At 35.8% G+C, this 16,499-nt stretch overlaps 1 protein-coding gene across 6 annotated transcripts in view; it reads left to right on the top strand.

The window, feature by feature from the left end:
• Diaph3 (diaphanous related formin 3) overlaps positions 1 to 16,499 on the top strand; it is a 545,588-nt gene that overhangs the window by 107,882 nt on the left and 421,207 nt on the right. For all 6 annotated transcript variants that reach the window (XM_047553083.1, XM_047553081.1, XM_047553085.1 and 3 more), the window contains one exon: positions 3,568 to 3,744. In XM_047553083.1, the coding sequence (XP_047409039.1) occupies positions 3,568 to 3,744 (177 nt within the window). The remainder of the gene's footprint in view (positions 1 to 3,567; positions 3,745 to 16,499) is intronic.

Here is a 16,499-nt window from a genome sequence, read left to right as displayed (position 1 = left end):
ACAAACATATTCAACCTGGTGCTTCATTTCAAACTCTTAGATGGTACCTGACATACAGAAAGGGTTCATTCAGTACTTATTAGCCACTGTTATTTTCTTGATTTTTAGAGATTTTTTTTATTTAAAAAGCAATTTTTTTGTTGTTGTTGGAAAGTGAAGTTTTACACAATCTATCCCTGATGGAACCATTATGTTATACATTTACACAGTAGCTTAAGTGCTTAAGCTGACTATTCCCACTTATTGACATGTTTACATTTATAATATTACTGTTGCATTAATGCTGATTTGCATGCTTTCACTTCATTTTAAGTTTGGCATATTACTCAAGTTTTGCTTTGTGTGAAGAGTTGGGATAGTTTCTCCACTTGTGAACAGATATTAGCTGCCCAGAAATGACTGCACTAGCGTAGCAGCTCAGAAGATAGCAGAACCAGTCCCATTCTCATTTCCCAGTTTTTAAAGATCAAGAATGAGTTTACATATGTAAAGTTTTAAAACTGTACAGATATACAGTTTTAAAAGTTTTAAAAACCAAGAACGAGTTTACAGAGTAGTAGGGACAGTAACTTCTGTGCATATATTCACGTAGAGACAGTTTTGTTTTCTGGGTTATTTCAGAGTAGAGGATGTTTATGTTGTTGAGTTGGATGCCGCTTTTCTTTGTTATTTTAATACTTTCTGCATACCCCCTGCTACATTTTCATACAGTTATTGTCTATGTGCTAATTTACCTGATTGATGAACAGATGAGTCTTATGCAACTTCTTTATCCTTTTATCACAAACATCTAGTTAATTCTCCATTGCTCTTTATTTCTTTTCATCTGTCTGGGATACCATTTACTATCATTTCCCTTTAGCCTAAAAAACGACTTTAACACTTTTTATAGTACAGGTGATACCGCCGTTTACCGGTGACGAGTTCTGCTTCTTCTAATGTTGAAGATTAAGCACTAGAGAAGCATGCCAAGGCAAGCATATTAAGCAGGTTTATTTAAAGGGAATAATACAGACTTCTCCCGGCAGGGAGAAGGGGGCCATGGCTGAAGTTCTAAAGTCCCAAGAAGTGAGCACACCCTGCATCTTTTATAGGTTAAAGTCTCTTTTGTTCTCCAGTTCTCTCCCCCCTTATCTCTCCTTCCTGCCTTCGTGACTAGGCCTGGTTTTGCATTAAGTGAGAAGCCATGGGCAGGGGGAGGGCCAAGGTGATTCAGGCAGATAAGGGCCCAGGGGGCATTAATTAGCAGCTCCTTGTTTGCAGTCCTTGATAAAGGCAGGTAAATTTGGTAATCAATGGGCTCCGGAGATCTTTGACATTCCATTCTTCCAGGGGCAGTCTCCAACTTCCAAAGGCAGATGGCTTCATGGCTTCATTTCCTCAAATTGACCCGATTTCCTATTTCTACACTAACTACCTGTCCTTAATTCTGGCTTCACAGGTAGGTGTGCTAGAGATAGATTGTCTTCGCTTTGGTCTGTCTGAAAATGTCATTATTTTGAAAGGTATTTTTGCTTGGTACAGAATCCCAAAATGGCAGTACTTTTCTTTTTAAAGATTTTAAAGATGCTTTTCCTTTGTTTTTCAGCACTGTTGTCATTGTTTGTGCTGAGAAATAAGCTGTCATATTGAATCATTTTTTCTCCTCTATAATTTGTCTTTCTTTGGCTAAACTGCTATGGTTTGCCCTTTATTTTTAATTCGCCAGCAGTTTGTGGAACGCTTAAGTGTTTGGTTTTATTTTTTGTGTTCTTTTTGCATTTTCCCGAGCTGCTTGGATCTGTATGTATATATTTTTAGTCAGTGTCTCTCTGTGTATTTCCTGAGATATTTTTTAGCACATCATTCTCACTCTTTCTGCTTCTTCACCCCAGTTACACTTGTGTGATAACAGTCTATATTGTATCTCAGATCTTGATTGATCCTTTATTCCCTGCTTCCCTTCTTTGTGTTTAAGTTTGAGTATTTTCTACTGATATGTGTTTAGGTTCACGGATTCTTTCCTCAGCTATGTCCAGGTTACTATGTAGAACATTCAAGGAAATCTTTGCTCCTGTTAGAGTATTCATTTCTAATGGATTCCTAAAAAAGTAGTTTCTGTGACTTTACTGCTGAAATGAATTCCCCGTATCTCACATGCTGTCCAATCCACTTCTTAAATTATGTCTTTGTCTTTTTATTTTCTTATTTTACATTCCCTATCTGGTAATCTCAACATCTAGGCCCTCTCTAGTTCTACCTTTTTTAACCGTGGTTTACACTCTCATGCACCCTCATGTGTCTAGCAATATTTATACGGTAGATATTTTATTTAAGTACTAAGAGAAACTGAAGTAATACTCCCTTCGACCTCTGAAAGTCATGCCCTTCTTTTAGGCTGCTAGACTGTAGCAGCTTGGCTGCTTTTAAAGCTCCAATTTGCACTTTTAGGGTTAATGTAGAGTTCTCTTTTAGTATTCAGTTCCACTTCTTTAACAATTAGCACTGTGACTTGCTGTCCTTCTAGACTGAGGCTTTTAGGTGTCAGATTTCTTTACTGGTTGTAATCGAACTCTCTGAAATAAGAAGTGTTGTATGTATGCTTTAACCAGTGGTATAGCCACTACCTAGCTTCACACTGAATTTTTAATATCAATTTAATCCAGTAACTGTGTATAACTACAGTCCATCATAATGAGTGGTACAGGTCTATATCCTGTATATGTAAAAACACAGCACAATGTATATAGCAATGATGAACATTTCACAGACTCATTGATCATGTTTTTAAAATATACTTCTATTTTTGATACTTAAGATGTTCTGCCCTTTTAATTGTTGACATTTTATGAATCTTGAAATATGAGTTTGGGTTTTTTGTGTAGAATAGAGCTTGTGAAATTCAAGTAATTTTGAATGAACAATTAGCTTTGTAAACTAATATCTATGCATTTTCAAATACTGTGAGCTATTTGATCTAGTTGTAGGATAAACCCCATTACAACAAAAATCTAGCTTTATTCCTGAGACTCGAAAATACCCTACTCTGTAGATGTTCTAGAAGTTCAAAGATAAACCAGCCTGAGCAAGGAGAAGTGTGTTATCAGGATAACAAGCTATTAAGATATAAGAAGAATTCAATATAATCCCTAATTATATTTTATCAAACTTCCACCCCGCCCCCAGTCTGTTAAAAGATTCTGCAACTTGCCAGGAGGTGGGCTTGGAGCAGGACTTTGAATACTAATTTGGTGTCACCAAATTAGGCAACTTGGCTTTTGTAAAACTGCTCATTTTTAGTTTTTCTACTTTCTAAAGCAGAGGTCACCTGTTACTAGAATCTGAAAGCTGTAATTGAATGATTTTAAGATTAGAAGAAATTTTTTTGAGGTTCTTCAATTTCTCATCTGCCTTTAGATAGGATTGTTGCTAAAAACTTTTCACCACTTTTTATATTAAAGATTCTGTTTCTGAATGCCTCTGAAATCACACTGACAATGTGATTGGCTCTGTTGTTTTCCACTTTTGGAATTATATAAATGTTGGAAGAGGAAATGCTTATGTGTGCTCTTTTCTCTTTCTATGTAGCTGGACAAATTTGCCAGCATAAGAATTCCGGGGAGCAAGAAAGAGCGAACTCCTCTTCCCAACCTGAAGACTGTGTTTGTAGGCCATGACTACTCATCAACACCTTCAGAGATCAGGGGTAACCTCTCAAAGCCACTGTCAGAGAATGAAATCCTACAGCTGTTTGAAGAGATGATGGTAAGAATTTTCTCTGTAAAATGATGTGAAGTCTGTTTTGTTCCTGTGAATAGAACTCAAAGCATATTTGAGGTTAGGTTTTATAGGGTGATTCCAGATGTCATTGAAGATAGCACTTTAGCACAGGTGGCTTTTGGACCACTCCTTTTAGTGTGTGCCTTTTCTGGTAGAGACACATGGTGTCATTTGAGGTCAGGTGATTCTCTGATTCAACCTGTGGCATTTAAGCCAACTGAACGAATTTGACCAATAACCCACATGTTAAGTATATTCAAGTTCTTTATGAGTTCAGTGTAGGAAGCACTACATTAGTTTTTGAGATGTCTAATTAGTTTCTGTGAAAACCACAATAGATAGAATATTAAGTGGTTTAGGAAAATTTGGTAAAGATGGTGAAGGAGGCCAGGTCTTAACTCAGGATAGGATTTGTGCAGGCAGAGTTGGAGGGCAATCTTTTGAAAAGAAGGAAATGACAATGAGCAAAGGTGCAACTAGGTCAAAAATAGAGGTCAGAAAAATTAGATTGGAGTGATGACTTGGGTCAGATTAGCAGAAGATTTTGTGAGCCATTCTGAGGAGTTGTCTGTTTTCCTGAATTATGACTTACTCTCTTTATGTCTGTTCTTTTGTGTATTGGTTTTGACTCTTTATCAGTTTTTGGAGAAATTTTGCATTCACCTATTAAGAGTTTAAGATGTGCATGAAATTTGAGAAATGTGAATAGCTGGTTTCATTGATTCGCTGAAATCAATGATAAATTTGCCATTTTGCTGCCTTCTTTTCTATTCATCACAAGCATTTGTGTCCAGTGTTACACATGGAACTTCAGAATCAGTGCCTAGTTTGTGTCTTCATTAGGGTTTTTCATAAGTGTCAGTGATTCCTAAATATTCATCACTGACTATATATTTTTACTAGTAGTATTTTTGCATGAACCCTAGACTATACCAGATCTTGATGAAGTGCTAGTTTTGGTTTGTTAACCACATATGTATAACTCCTTCTCCACTCTTTTCACACCATGAGTTGTTACATTTTCAACCAAGAACAAAAAAAACTTAACCTTTTTTCCTTTTACTAGCCTTTACCACTGTTGTCGAGCTTTTGGTCATAATAGTGCGTGTCATATGACTAAGCAGAGGAAGGAGTCTATTGACATTAAATATTTTATTACCGAACATAGTTAAAAGAAAAACTACCCAGAAAGTACTGGATATAGTTTATATAATTATTAATTTTTTTGTTGCTGTTACCCGGGAAAGGCAGAAGACTTTGTCAGTTTTCATAAGACATATGGGGCAGATGGAAGTAGCATTTTTGAAGTATTTATAGTATATTTCTTTGATAAGTGTGCCAAATTACTTGTTAAACCTTGAACAGATATGCCAGAATCAGCGGAAGTAAAATGAAACTGTTGCTTTGGTAGGACTATCCAGTATACTAAGGAATGAGTCTATTCCTACCAAGGTGTTGTTAAAAAATAAGGAACAAATTCTTTTCTTCCCTTACTGATTCCTTGAGTATATCATAGTACTCTGAGGGGAAAATGTGCTGTTGATTACAAAGCTGAAAACTGAAGAAGCTGAGAAGGATTTTTTTCCTCCTTTAAATGTCAATTAGTGATATTCCTCAAACTTTTCAGGGTGCTACATTTTTAAAAAATTTATGTTTTTACAAATTTAAAACTTTCTATGTGAAGAATGCTATATTTCAACTGGATTTGATTTTTTTTTCTTGCACATGTCTTCATTCATAAAAACTGTCTTGAGAAAGCCACATTTGATAACTGGCTATGTTAACTTTTTGGCACTTGCACCTTTGGAAGTTTCATGCTATTTAAAATTTGTATATAGTTCTTGGTTTTGGTGTTATATAATTTAAGAAAATTACTATTCTTACCAATTTATCAAAAGTGTTTAATTTTTATATGAAATAAAACCTTCCTTTTGAAGAATGCTTCTTTTTCCTTCTCAGGACAGTCCTTTGGAAGACTGCTGACTTATGATTCAATGAATGTGAAGTATAGCGTAAAACTTGAATATTTGTACTTGTTTAGCTTTTATTTAGTATATGGATTTACTGCTTCTCTATAATAGCCTAGTTTCTTTCTCTGTATGCTTTCCTAAAGTAGTGATGAACTTTTAGTTCTACTTTTTTAAGGACTCTTTACCGCATTTGTCTTTTGGTCTAAATTGGAGTTTTAGACAAAAGCTGTCTTTGTTCCTTTGTGGATCTTAGATAAAATGTGAAGTAGTTGTGTTTATCACGGTCTGTATAATGGATTTTTGAAGTCTGGTCCAGTGGTTCCTCTTGTTCTCCTTATAGATACACGTAACTGGGTCCCATAGCTTTACTGTTGCAGTCAGGTGTTAAAAACCACAGCTCAGGATAAATAACTTAGTTTTCAACCAAAGAAAGTAGCTGCTTTTTCTCTTGCCAATTTGCTCCACTTGGGGCCTGCAGAAAGTTCTGCTTTTGCGGTGTGTTTGGCCTCCGTTTCCCATCCTTGCCTTTCTCCCTTACTCTCTAGACTGAATCTGTCTCCTCCAGGATTAGACTGGAGGTGAGGAGAGAAGGGACAAGAGCTTCCTAGCCTTGGGTATTTACATGCTATCATTGGTACCCTGGGGTGTTATTGCTGCTGGTGCAAATTACCATGGATATGAGGGTTCAGAACAATATAAATGGACAATAGTTGTGTAGGTTAGAAATCCAGATTGGCCCTGTTGGTTCTGTGGGTTTCTTGAGGCTGAAACCAGTGCCAGCTGGCGTGGCTCCTAGTGCAGACTTTGTGAAAGATCTTCCAAGTTCATTCATGTTGTTGGCAGGATCCAATTCCTTGCATTTGTAGGACCGATGTCCCCATTTCCTTGCTGAATAACAGGTGGCAACTACTTTTAGTTTCCAGAGATCCCCCTGTATCTTAGATGCATTGAATCTGTTTTATGCTTATGATTTCTCTGAAGACTTGTTCTGATGTGCAAATCTTCTGCCTCCCTTTAGAGAAAATTTTCTGCTTTAAATGACTCCTATTAGGTTATGTTCACCAGATAAACCCAGATAATTTATCTATTTGAAGATTCATTATGTTGATTATGTCTGCCCATTCCGGTTTTCATATAATATAACCTGTATACAGGGTCCAGGGATTAGGGCAGTATGCCTCTTTGCCTGGGTCATTCTGCCTACCAGAATGTGTGGAAGATTACACATACTGATTCTTTGCTCCTGTGGTATTATGGCCCTCCTCCTCCTAATCTCACCTGTAGTTCTCATGTCACTGGTGACTTCTCCTTTGTTGGATATCTGCCTTGTCTTCTGTGAGTGCATTACTCTGTTGGGGTTACCTTTTGGCTCAGGCATGACCCACCCCTGGGATACATAATGTTTTTAGAAGTTAATAATATGGTCTTCATCTTGTTCCCTCCAAATCCTGTGTCTTCTACAAAGAGTGGTTTACTCTGGGGGTTTCTACCAATACCTTGTAATTTTTCCAGCTGTTTCGTGTCAGGCATTTATCCCTCTAACTGTAAATGGCTTTTTAATATTTGAATCCTCTTTGCCGCATGTGATTTTCATTCACTGGCATTTCTTTCTTTGCTTTGGGAAGTGCAATCTTCTTTCTCTTTCCCGCTTTTCATCCTTTCTGACTGGTTCTTTCCATGTCCCCTCTTCTATCTGTCCTTTTATTTCCTTTGAGTGTTGCTTCTGGTCCATGACCCTCCTGTATTATCATTATCCATTCTGTTTTTTTTTTTTTTTTCTGTATTCCTCCTGGGGGACTGGAGCCCTTCTGTGTTGTAGACTGTCCCCTATATTTTGATACCTTGATGTGTCTTGTATAGAAGAGCAGCTTCAATCCAGCTCTTTAAAAGATGCTAACCCTCAACACAGAGAAACTAAATGTGTCATATTCCTTAAAAGACAACAGATTTTTATTCCATCCTTAGTTCCCTGATTGGGAAGCCCACTCTGAAATCTGAGTCAACTTGATCCCATTAAAGCATTGGTATCATCCATTTTCTTCTATGATCTTATTAGCTCTGATTACATTTCTCCCCTGCTTTCAGTAGTTTTATTAACTCTTACTGGGGTATTGCAGTGACTTTCTCCATTTATGTCTCTGACTCTGCTCAAAAACTCTTACTCACACCTATGCCTCAGCCCAAACATTACTCTTCCTTTGTATCGTTCTATCCCCTCCCAGATTTAAGCACTGCTTACCGTGTTTGTCAGAGCTGCTGTGCTTGAGTCAAGAGTTCCTTTTGAAATTCATCCTTTTAAAAATATATCTGTCTCTATACTAGATTAACTTCATGTAGCATCAGAATCCCCAATAAATGTCTGTTGAGTTTGTTAAACTAAAGTGCTATTTCCTAACTTTTAAGATTTATAAGATATTGTATTTCTATTCAGATCCTAAGATTATATGGAGATTAACTTTAATTGCTGGTCTTCCCAATAACACAAAAACATTAAAATAATGAGTAGAAGAGATTTTTCATGCATTCATACCTTTTTTCATTTTCTTACTTTCAGTTGAGAGAATGAAGCTTTGCAAGCAGGATTATTTATCAGAACATCATTATTAAGAGGCATTAAATGAGTGCCAATCACATCAGAATCATTCTGACAAAAATTAAATTCTGGACTTCCTGGCCAAAATTATGTGGGGGAAAAATGGTCTAATCAAATTACTCAAAGTACTCAGGTATGAAGAGTGATACTTTAATCTTTTCCTGGGAATATATTTATCAAGCTTTACCATAATGTAGGAGAAAAGACATTTATGTGATGCCATCATCATCTCTTAGGCATGTGTTTGAAGTGTCTCCTGCATTAAGAGCTTAGATGACCTATCTAATACATACATTGCCTTTTTAGTGAGGGGAAACAACGAGGATAATACTGAAGGCACTCACATTTGATTTTGAAATAATTTTCAATGTATAATATAAAGTGGAATCTACTTCAGTGGTGTTTTCCTAATTAGAGTATTTCAGGCATTTAAAAAAGTCTACAACATTAATATAACCATAGATATAATTGAAGTCCCTTGTATACTGCTTCCAACCTCATTTTTTCCACTTTCTTTTTTCCTGGAGGAGAACAGTGGGAACTTTTCATTCTCATTCATGAACTAAACATTTTTCTATGTAGTAATTACAAATGTACAAAAACCCCTTACCATCACTATATGATGATAAGTTGCTGACTCAATGACAGATAGAAAAGAATTTGTTCAATAATATACAAAAGGCACAAATAATAAAATGATTGACAAATGCGACCACATTAAATTTTACATTGCTTTACTTGAAACCCCACCCAAAGTGAAAAGACAGGACTCAGACTGGGACTAGTTATCTGCAGACTCAGACATCAGCTGAAGAATAAGTCTTGGGCTAAGACATGATCAGTAAGTTGCTGACTCAATGTCCCATAATCCTCTAATGGTTGGGTGTATATTTCCTTCAAATAAGACATCATCCTTACAACTATAACTACCAAAATCAGAAAGTTAACACGGATTAGTTTCTACCAACTAATTCTCAGACCCTGTTCAAGTTTTACCCATAGTGCCAATGATGCCCTTTATAACAAAATATTATGGTTCCGAGTCATGCATTGTATTTAGCTGGCATGTTTTAAAAAACTTGTCTGGAATAGTATCTCTCTTTGCTCTCTTTGGCACTTGAAGATTTCAGGGTGGTTAATTTGTAGAATGTCCCTCTTTTTGCATTGGTTTTGTAAGACTTCTTAAGTTTTGCAAGTCTGTTGAATGTAAATGGGATACCTTGTACTTTAAATGATGTCTTTTTATTTTTGATCACAAGTGCAAGTGAACATCTTTTCACATGCTTTTATTGACTTTTTGGTGTACTCTTCTGTGAACTTCCTGTTCATATCATTCACCCATTTTTTTTGGGGGGGGGTATTGTCTTTTTCTTATTGATTTGTAGAATTTTCACACATTATTATTATTATAAATAATACCCACATGTCCAGTTTATGTGTATTGCAGATATCTTGTCCCATTCTGAGTTCCATCTTTTTACGTTTGGTGAAACTATTGAAAATTTCTCTGTTACTGAGCAGCAAAAATTCTTTCTTCCATAAAAGTATTCCATCTTTTATTAGTTATTCCTAGGTTTATTGCTTACATGTAAGTGGTTTCTTTAAAACATTAGCACTCTTCTTTTTTATCAGAATATGTTTTATTTTACTTTTACTAGAGCATTATAGTTATACATAGTAGTTGGGTTCATCCCCAGAAAATCGTAAGATTTTGGTTTCAGTTAACATTCCCCCTTTTCCCTCTCCCTTATCTCCTCCCATCCTCCATCCCCTCTCCCATTCTCCTCCTCCTTCTCTGTTAGACTTCTTTTCGCTCATCTATTTATTTATATTTGATTGGCTTTTTTGTACTTCTACATGAAGGTGAAATTCCCAGTGTAGGCACGTGATATGATTTCAGAATTCATTCTGCATTGCTTCCTCTTTCCCATCCTTCTACTCTGCCTCTTGGTATCCTACATCATTGATCTTCCCTGTATTTCTGCGATATTCTTCCCTCCTCCCCCTTTATTTTACTTTAGCTTCTGTATATGAGAGAAAGCATTCGACCTTTGAGTTTCTGAGTCTGATTTCTTTCATTTAGCATGATAGTATCCATTTCCATCCATTTACAAGCAAATACCATAATTTCATTCTTCTTCATTGTTTATATATACCACTATTTCTTCATTCATTCATCTATTGATGGACATCTGGGTTGAATTCATAATTAGCTAGAGTCAATTGTACTGCTATAAACATTGAAGTGACTGTATGTGCTAGTATGCCACTTTTAGTTCTTTGGGAAAAATACCAAGGAGAGGGATAGCTGGGTCATATGGTGCTTCCATCCCTAGGTTTTATTTATTTATTTATTTATTTTTTGCGGTGTTGGGGATTGAACCCAGGGCCCTGTGCTTGCAAGGCAAGCACTTTACCAACTGAGCCATCTCCCCAGCCCATCCCTAGGTTTTTGAGGAATCTCCATACTGTATTCCAGAGTGCAGTCCCATAAACAATGTACAAATGTACCTTTTCCCTGACGTTATTGCCAGCATTTATTATTGTTTGTATCTTGATCACTGCCTCTCTGACCGGAGTGAAATGAAATCTTAGTGTAGTTTTGATTGCATGTCCCTGATTGCTGTTGAACAGTTCTCCATATATTTGTTGGCCATTTTATCATCTTTTGAGAAGTTTCTGTTCTTTTGTCCATTTATTGATTAGTTTAAAATTTTTTTTTTTGGTGTTAATTTGTTTGAGTTCCTTTTATATCTATTTTATATTTTAATACCCTGAGGAGCAGGTGACAAATATTTTCTCCCATTTTGTAGGCTCTTTCTTCACAATTTTAATCATTTCTGTGGCTGTGCAGAAGCTTTGTATTTGATGGCATCCCACATAATTGATTTTTTGTTTAATTTCTTGAGTTTTGGAGGTCTTGTTAAGGAAGTCACACCCACTAGCAATATGGTAAGAGTTTTGACCCTATGTTTTCTTTTATTAATTGCAAGGTTTGGGCCTAATTCCTGTCTTAAAACCATTTTGATTCAAATTTTGTGCAGGGTGAGAGATAGAGATTTAGTTTCATGTTTCTCCATACAGCTATTTAGTTTTTCCAGCACCATTTGTTAAAAAGGTTGTTTTTTCTCCAGAATATAATTTTGGCACCTTTGTCAAATATCAGCTGTAAGTATGTGGGTTTTCTGAGCATTTTATTATGTTCCATTGGTCTTCATGTCTATTTTGAGGCCTGTGCCATGCTGTTTTTGTTATTGTAGTTCTGTAGTATAATTTCAGATCAAGTATTGTAATGCCTCCTGCATTGCTTTTCTTGCTCAGTATTACTTGGCTATTCTGGGTCTTTTATTCTTCCAAATGAATTTAAGGACTCACTGGATTTTTCTGTGGTTTGTATTGAATCTGTTTATTGCTTTTGGTAGTATGGCAATTTTGACAATATTAATTCTGTCTATCCAAGATGGCAAGTCTCTCCATCTTCTAAGGTCTCCTTTGATTTCTTTTTTCAGTGTTCTATAATTTCCATTGTCTTTTTCTTCCTTGGTAAAGCACATTTCCTAATAAAAAATTTTTTTGTTCAACTTTGCTATCCAGTAACCTTGTTAAAGTCTCATTAGTTTTTGTTTGTAGATTCTCTCAAATATTCTACATATATAATCAGAATACTTGTAAACCCCCCCCCCCTTTTTTTATTGGTTTTACGACTTTTCTTTGCACTGAGTACTTTTGTATAATTAAAAGTTATATGAGTTGTCTTGACTATTTAAAATGTTTGTTTTGGATCTTAGATTTTATTTCAAATAGAATTAAATAATAAAGAACCTGAATTAGAGCTAGAAGGTGATCTTTGCTGAAAATTTTTATGTACTCACCTGATAACTTGCTTTATTCTCCAAAAAGGTTTGGTCTAGTCACAGAATGAGGCTCTGACTGGCCAATTTTAAGACGCCTTTTCTTATACTCCAGATAAAAACATTAATATCTTCTCCTTTGGTCCCAAAATATTTAGGAAAGGCCTTCTTTTCCCCATTTTTGCATCTCGCTTACATTAAGTTGGCTGTCTTCACTAGATTAGCAGTCCTATAGGGTAGGTGCTTGACTCTGGTAATTTTTTGTCCTTCAAACGGAGTATGTCCTCCATTACTGATTATATGAGTGAAACTGTGTATGCTACATTCGTTTCTTGTTTCCTTAGACAATTTTCCAGTGTTTTTTAAAAATCAGAATCTTATTTTATTGGGTTATAAACATTTGACCTTACTCATTTTTGTGCCCTTAGTGCCTCACACACATTGTATGTATTCAGTAGTGCATTGTCTTATGTGTTATTCGTTTTTTTCTTGCTTTGGTAAATACTATGTAGAAATAATCAAATGACATGTGAGTCTCCATAGAGTTAAATACCAGTACATTTTTATGTTTATCTTTCTTTTTGGCAATGCTGGGGATCCAATCCAGGGCCTCGCTCACACTAGGCAAGCACTCTCACTGAGCTACATCCCCACTGTCTTTGTGTTCTTCAGAGCTTTGTAGTCCATTCAGCAGAATATCTTTGCCTGGAGTAAACTTAAGGTCCAGAGGAAGAAAGAAGAGCTCAAGTGAACAGATAAAATCAAATATTACCAAGTACACTTGATACTTTTTAATACTGTTGGTGAGAGTAGGATTCATCTAACTAGACTTGTTCTACAGTGCCACTCTTTGTTATACACTAATGACAATTTTTCTTTTTTCTACCTTTTCTCCTTTAATCCTTGATGTCTAGGGATTTATGCATAGCTATTCCTGTAGTCAGATAAATGAGTGCCTCTTGTGTTAAGTACATAAGACATACTGTAAGGGTCACCAGGAGACTGAACATAAAGAAAGACCAACAAAGACCTCTTTTTGTCAGTTCTTGTGTTTATTGACTCCTGTATATTCCCAGCAGCACTTATTTTATTTCAAGTATTCTTATAGTTCCACTTTTCCTATATCATGAGCATTTTTTTTTATTGTAAACAAATGGGATACATGTTGTTTCTCTGTATATGAAGTAAAGGTGTACCATTTGTGTAATCATAAATTTACATAGGGTAATGTTGTTTGATTCATTCTCTTATTTTTTTCCCTTCTCCCTACCCCTCCCTCCCCTCTTTTCCCTCTATATAGTCCTTCCTTCCTCCATTCTTGCCCCCCTCGCTAACCCTAACTCTAACCCTAACATTAACCCCTCCCACCCCCCATTATGTGTCATCATCCACTTATCAGTGAGATCATTCGTCCTTTGGGTTTTTTGAGATTGGCTTATCTCACTTAGCATGATATTCTATCATGAGCATTTTTAATATTTTATAAACTAAAAGCCATATTTAAGGTTGACAAGATAAATGAGAGAGGTTTTGTGGGAATGTTTTGTCTGATCTGTTAGTTCTCACCCTTTTCTTCATTGAGTATAAGTCATAAAGTTCAAGGGAAGGTGGTTTAAGAGCAATCCAAAGAATCCAAACAGGAGGAAGAGGAGAGTAGTGCAAAGAGATTGTCAGATGGATTCATGGGTTGTGTTTGTTGGGGAATAATGTCCATGTTTGCTTGTTTTTTCCAGATCTAGATAAATGAGAAAATAAATGATTTTGCTTGGTGGCACTTTGCAGTATCAGTGAAATGGTTAGAGAGGAATTTTAAAAAGATGACCATTATAGTAATGTTTCAACATGCCGTTTGACCAATCAAGAGATTTGTAGGCACATCCTTCTCAACTGTGAAGATCATTTCTCAGTCCTTTTTTTTTTTTCTGCAGGTTCTCATGCATGTGCTTGAACGGGTTCTTGTTCAAGCAAGGTTCTCTTCGTGAACAAATGAGACTCAGGCCACACCCTGCATATTTAGATTGCTTCTTGTCTGTTCTACTAAAATCTATACTATATAAGACATAGGGCACTTGGATTTTTTTCTTGATATGAACATTAGGACAAATTGAAATTTGTTAATTAAAATTATTCACACTCTTCCCATAAACTCCCAGGTTACATATTTAGTTAAATAATACTGTTTATGAGTTTATTGTCAATCTCTGAGTAAATATCATTTCTCTGGTGGTTCCTCTGTTAATGAACTGGCCATCTGACTTCCCATTAATTTTAGTGGAGATTTGAGTAAAGCAAAGTGTGGGGAGATCCATGCAAATTGAACCCAACTATTGATAAAGCCAAAAAAAATTGCCTCTTAATAATCATATTTGTATCAAAGATCGTTATAAAGATTTATATCAAAACAGTAAATATGAACAGAAGGTAAAGGTATTTTAAAAATTTATTTGTTGACATCTTGAATATGAAAGATAATAATAAGATTTATTTTGAGTTCCAGGTTCTAATTATGTTTAAGATCATTTTAATGATGTCTAAACCCCATTTAAAAATTTTTAAAAATTGCTGAATTGCAGAACTAGATAGGATTCATTTAGTCTGTCCTACCTGAGAGTATATAATGACCTACAAAGGGTCATGAAATCTGATTTTTATTTGGTAGTAAACATCTACCTGAATGTAGGGATAAACATCAGTAAGACCTTTGACATTATTGTTGTTAAAGAGGAATTCAAATGCAATTAAAAATAGAACTATGGGTGGTAACTCCCTAGAAAGAGCATTAGGGGATAATTGTGGACCTCTTCTGAAGATGTGGGTGTAGCAATGTAATGTTAGCAAGACAGAGGTTATTACCAAAAATAATTATGTTGGCTTTAACCCATGAGACAGAACGATTGAAATCAGATGATTAATGACTTTCGTTAATTAATTTAAAAAATGAATTATTTTGCTATTGCTGTTTCTAGTTTTTATCTTCCAGTATAATGCTTACTGATTCATATGGATGTTTGATCTACTATAACCCAGCAATCATTTTGTAACTCCACTCTTTCCTCTGCCTGTAGTTTTTTTCCTTTCTGACTGAAATTCCCTGCACCTGACCATCTTCAACAACTTGCTACTTGTATTGGTGTAATTCTACAAATCGTCAATCATTTTAAATTTATGACTCTCCATGTTGTTAACTATCCCACTTAACTTGATGTATGTAAATTTAACAAGCATGCTGTCTTGGAAAATCCACATCCATGAATGAATATATTGAGCCTAGTGTTTATAATTCAGTTGAAAAAATGTCCACTCTCTGTTGCCAATCTCCGCATGATAGTTCCTTAGTGTTCTAAATAGTTGCATGTACGTGCTCAGGTATTAAGATTACATTTTTTCCCCCTTCCTCAGCTTTACCAAAGAAAATGTGGAACATTTATTTTGTGCCAGTATTTTCTAATAGTAAAAAATCAGTAGTAGCAGGTCTGTATTTTTCTGGTCTATGGCAACTTCCGGCTCCATCCAATCCACAGAATCTTTTGGAGTGTCCGAGAAGCTGCTGACCTGGTGTGAGGGATCTCAGCCCCATCTAGCCCTCTACCAGATGCCACCGGGCAGTGTTTAGTCACACATTGAGCCTTTTCTATGTCCTGAGGTTTTATGTGGTTCTGTTGGTGCCCTCTATAAAACTGATGGATTTTACCTTGGCCCACCTTGTGTCAGTAACACTTTGAAGAGTCTTCATTGTGATAGCAAAGCAGGGCACATCAAGAATAAGCACAGTGTTGGCAACCTCATTGTTCAGCTCCTTATTATTAGCCCCCCAGGAAAATGGAATTTAATGATAAATGGAGAACAAAAAAAAATATGGAAATAAGATTGGGGAGACTAGTTGATCAGAGTTCAAATCTAAACTATAGGACCATGGTTAACTTAAAGATTTCCCTGAAGTTTCTCTCATTAATAGAGAAGGGATACCTCAAGTTGAGGTATAGATTGATGTATACTAATATAGAGAAGGGGACGCCTCAGTTGGTTATTGGTAAACATTTAATAATGCTTGTAAATTTAGCACATTTCTTGGTTCCACCATTTAACCATTATTTAAGATTATAGAATACTAGGGGTCTTTGATAAAGGTCATTGGGATAATGGATAAGAAGGACAGTTCATGAGGGTAGGTTTGGATGAGCATGGGATGAAATGGAAGTAACAAAGGACCTTGTGTTTGGGAAACTTAAGGATGCCTGGCTTCTGTCTTTGGAATGGATTTTTGTTACCTGTGTTTGAACCCTTGCTCTCAGTAGCCTTGAATTTGTCTTCATAGTGTTTTTTTTT

The sequence above is a fragment of the Sciurus carolinensis genome, chromosome 5 (genome assembly GCF_902686445.1).
Source record: "Sciurus carolinensis chromosome 5, mSciCar1.2, whole genome shotgun sequence".
Lineage (NCBI taxonomy): Eukaryota > Metazoa > Chordata > Mammalia > Rodentia > Sciuridae > Sciurus > Sciurus carolinensis.
This window is presented reverse-complemented; position numbering and strand designations above follow the sequence as displayed.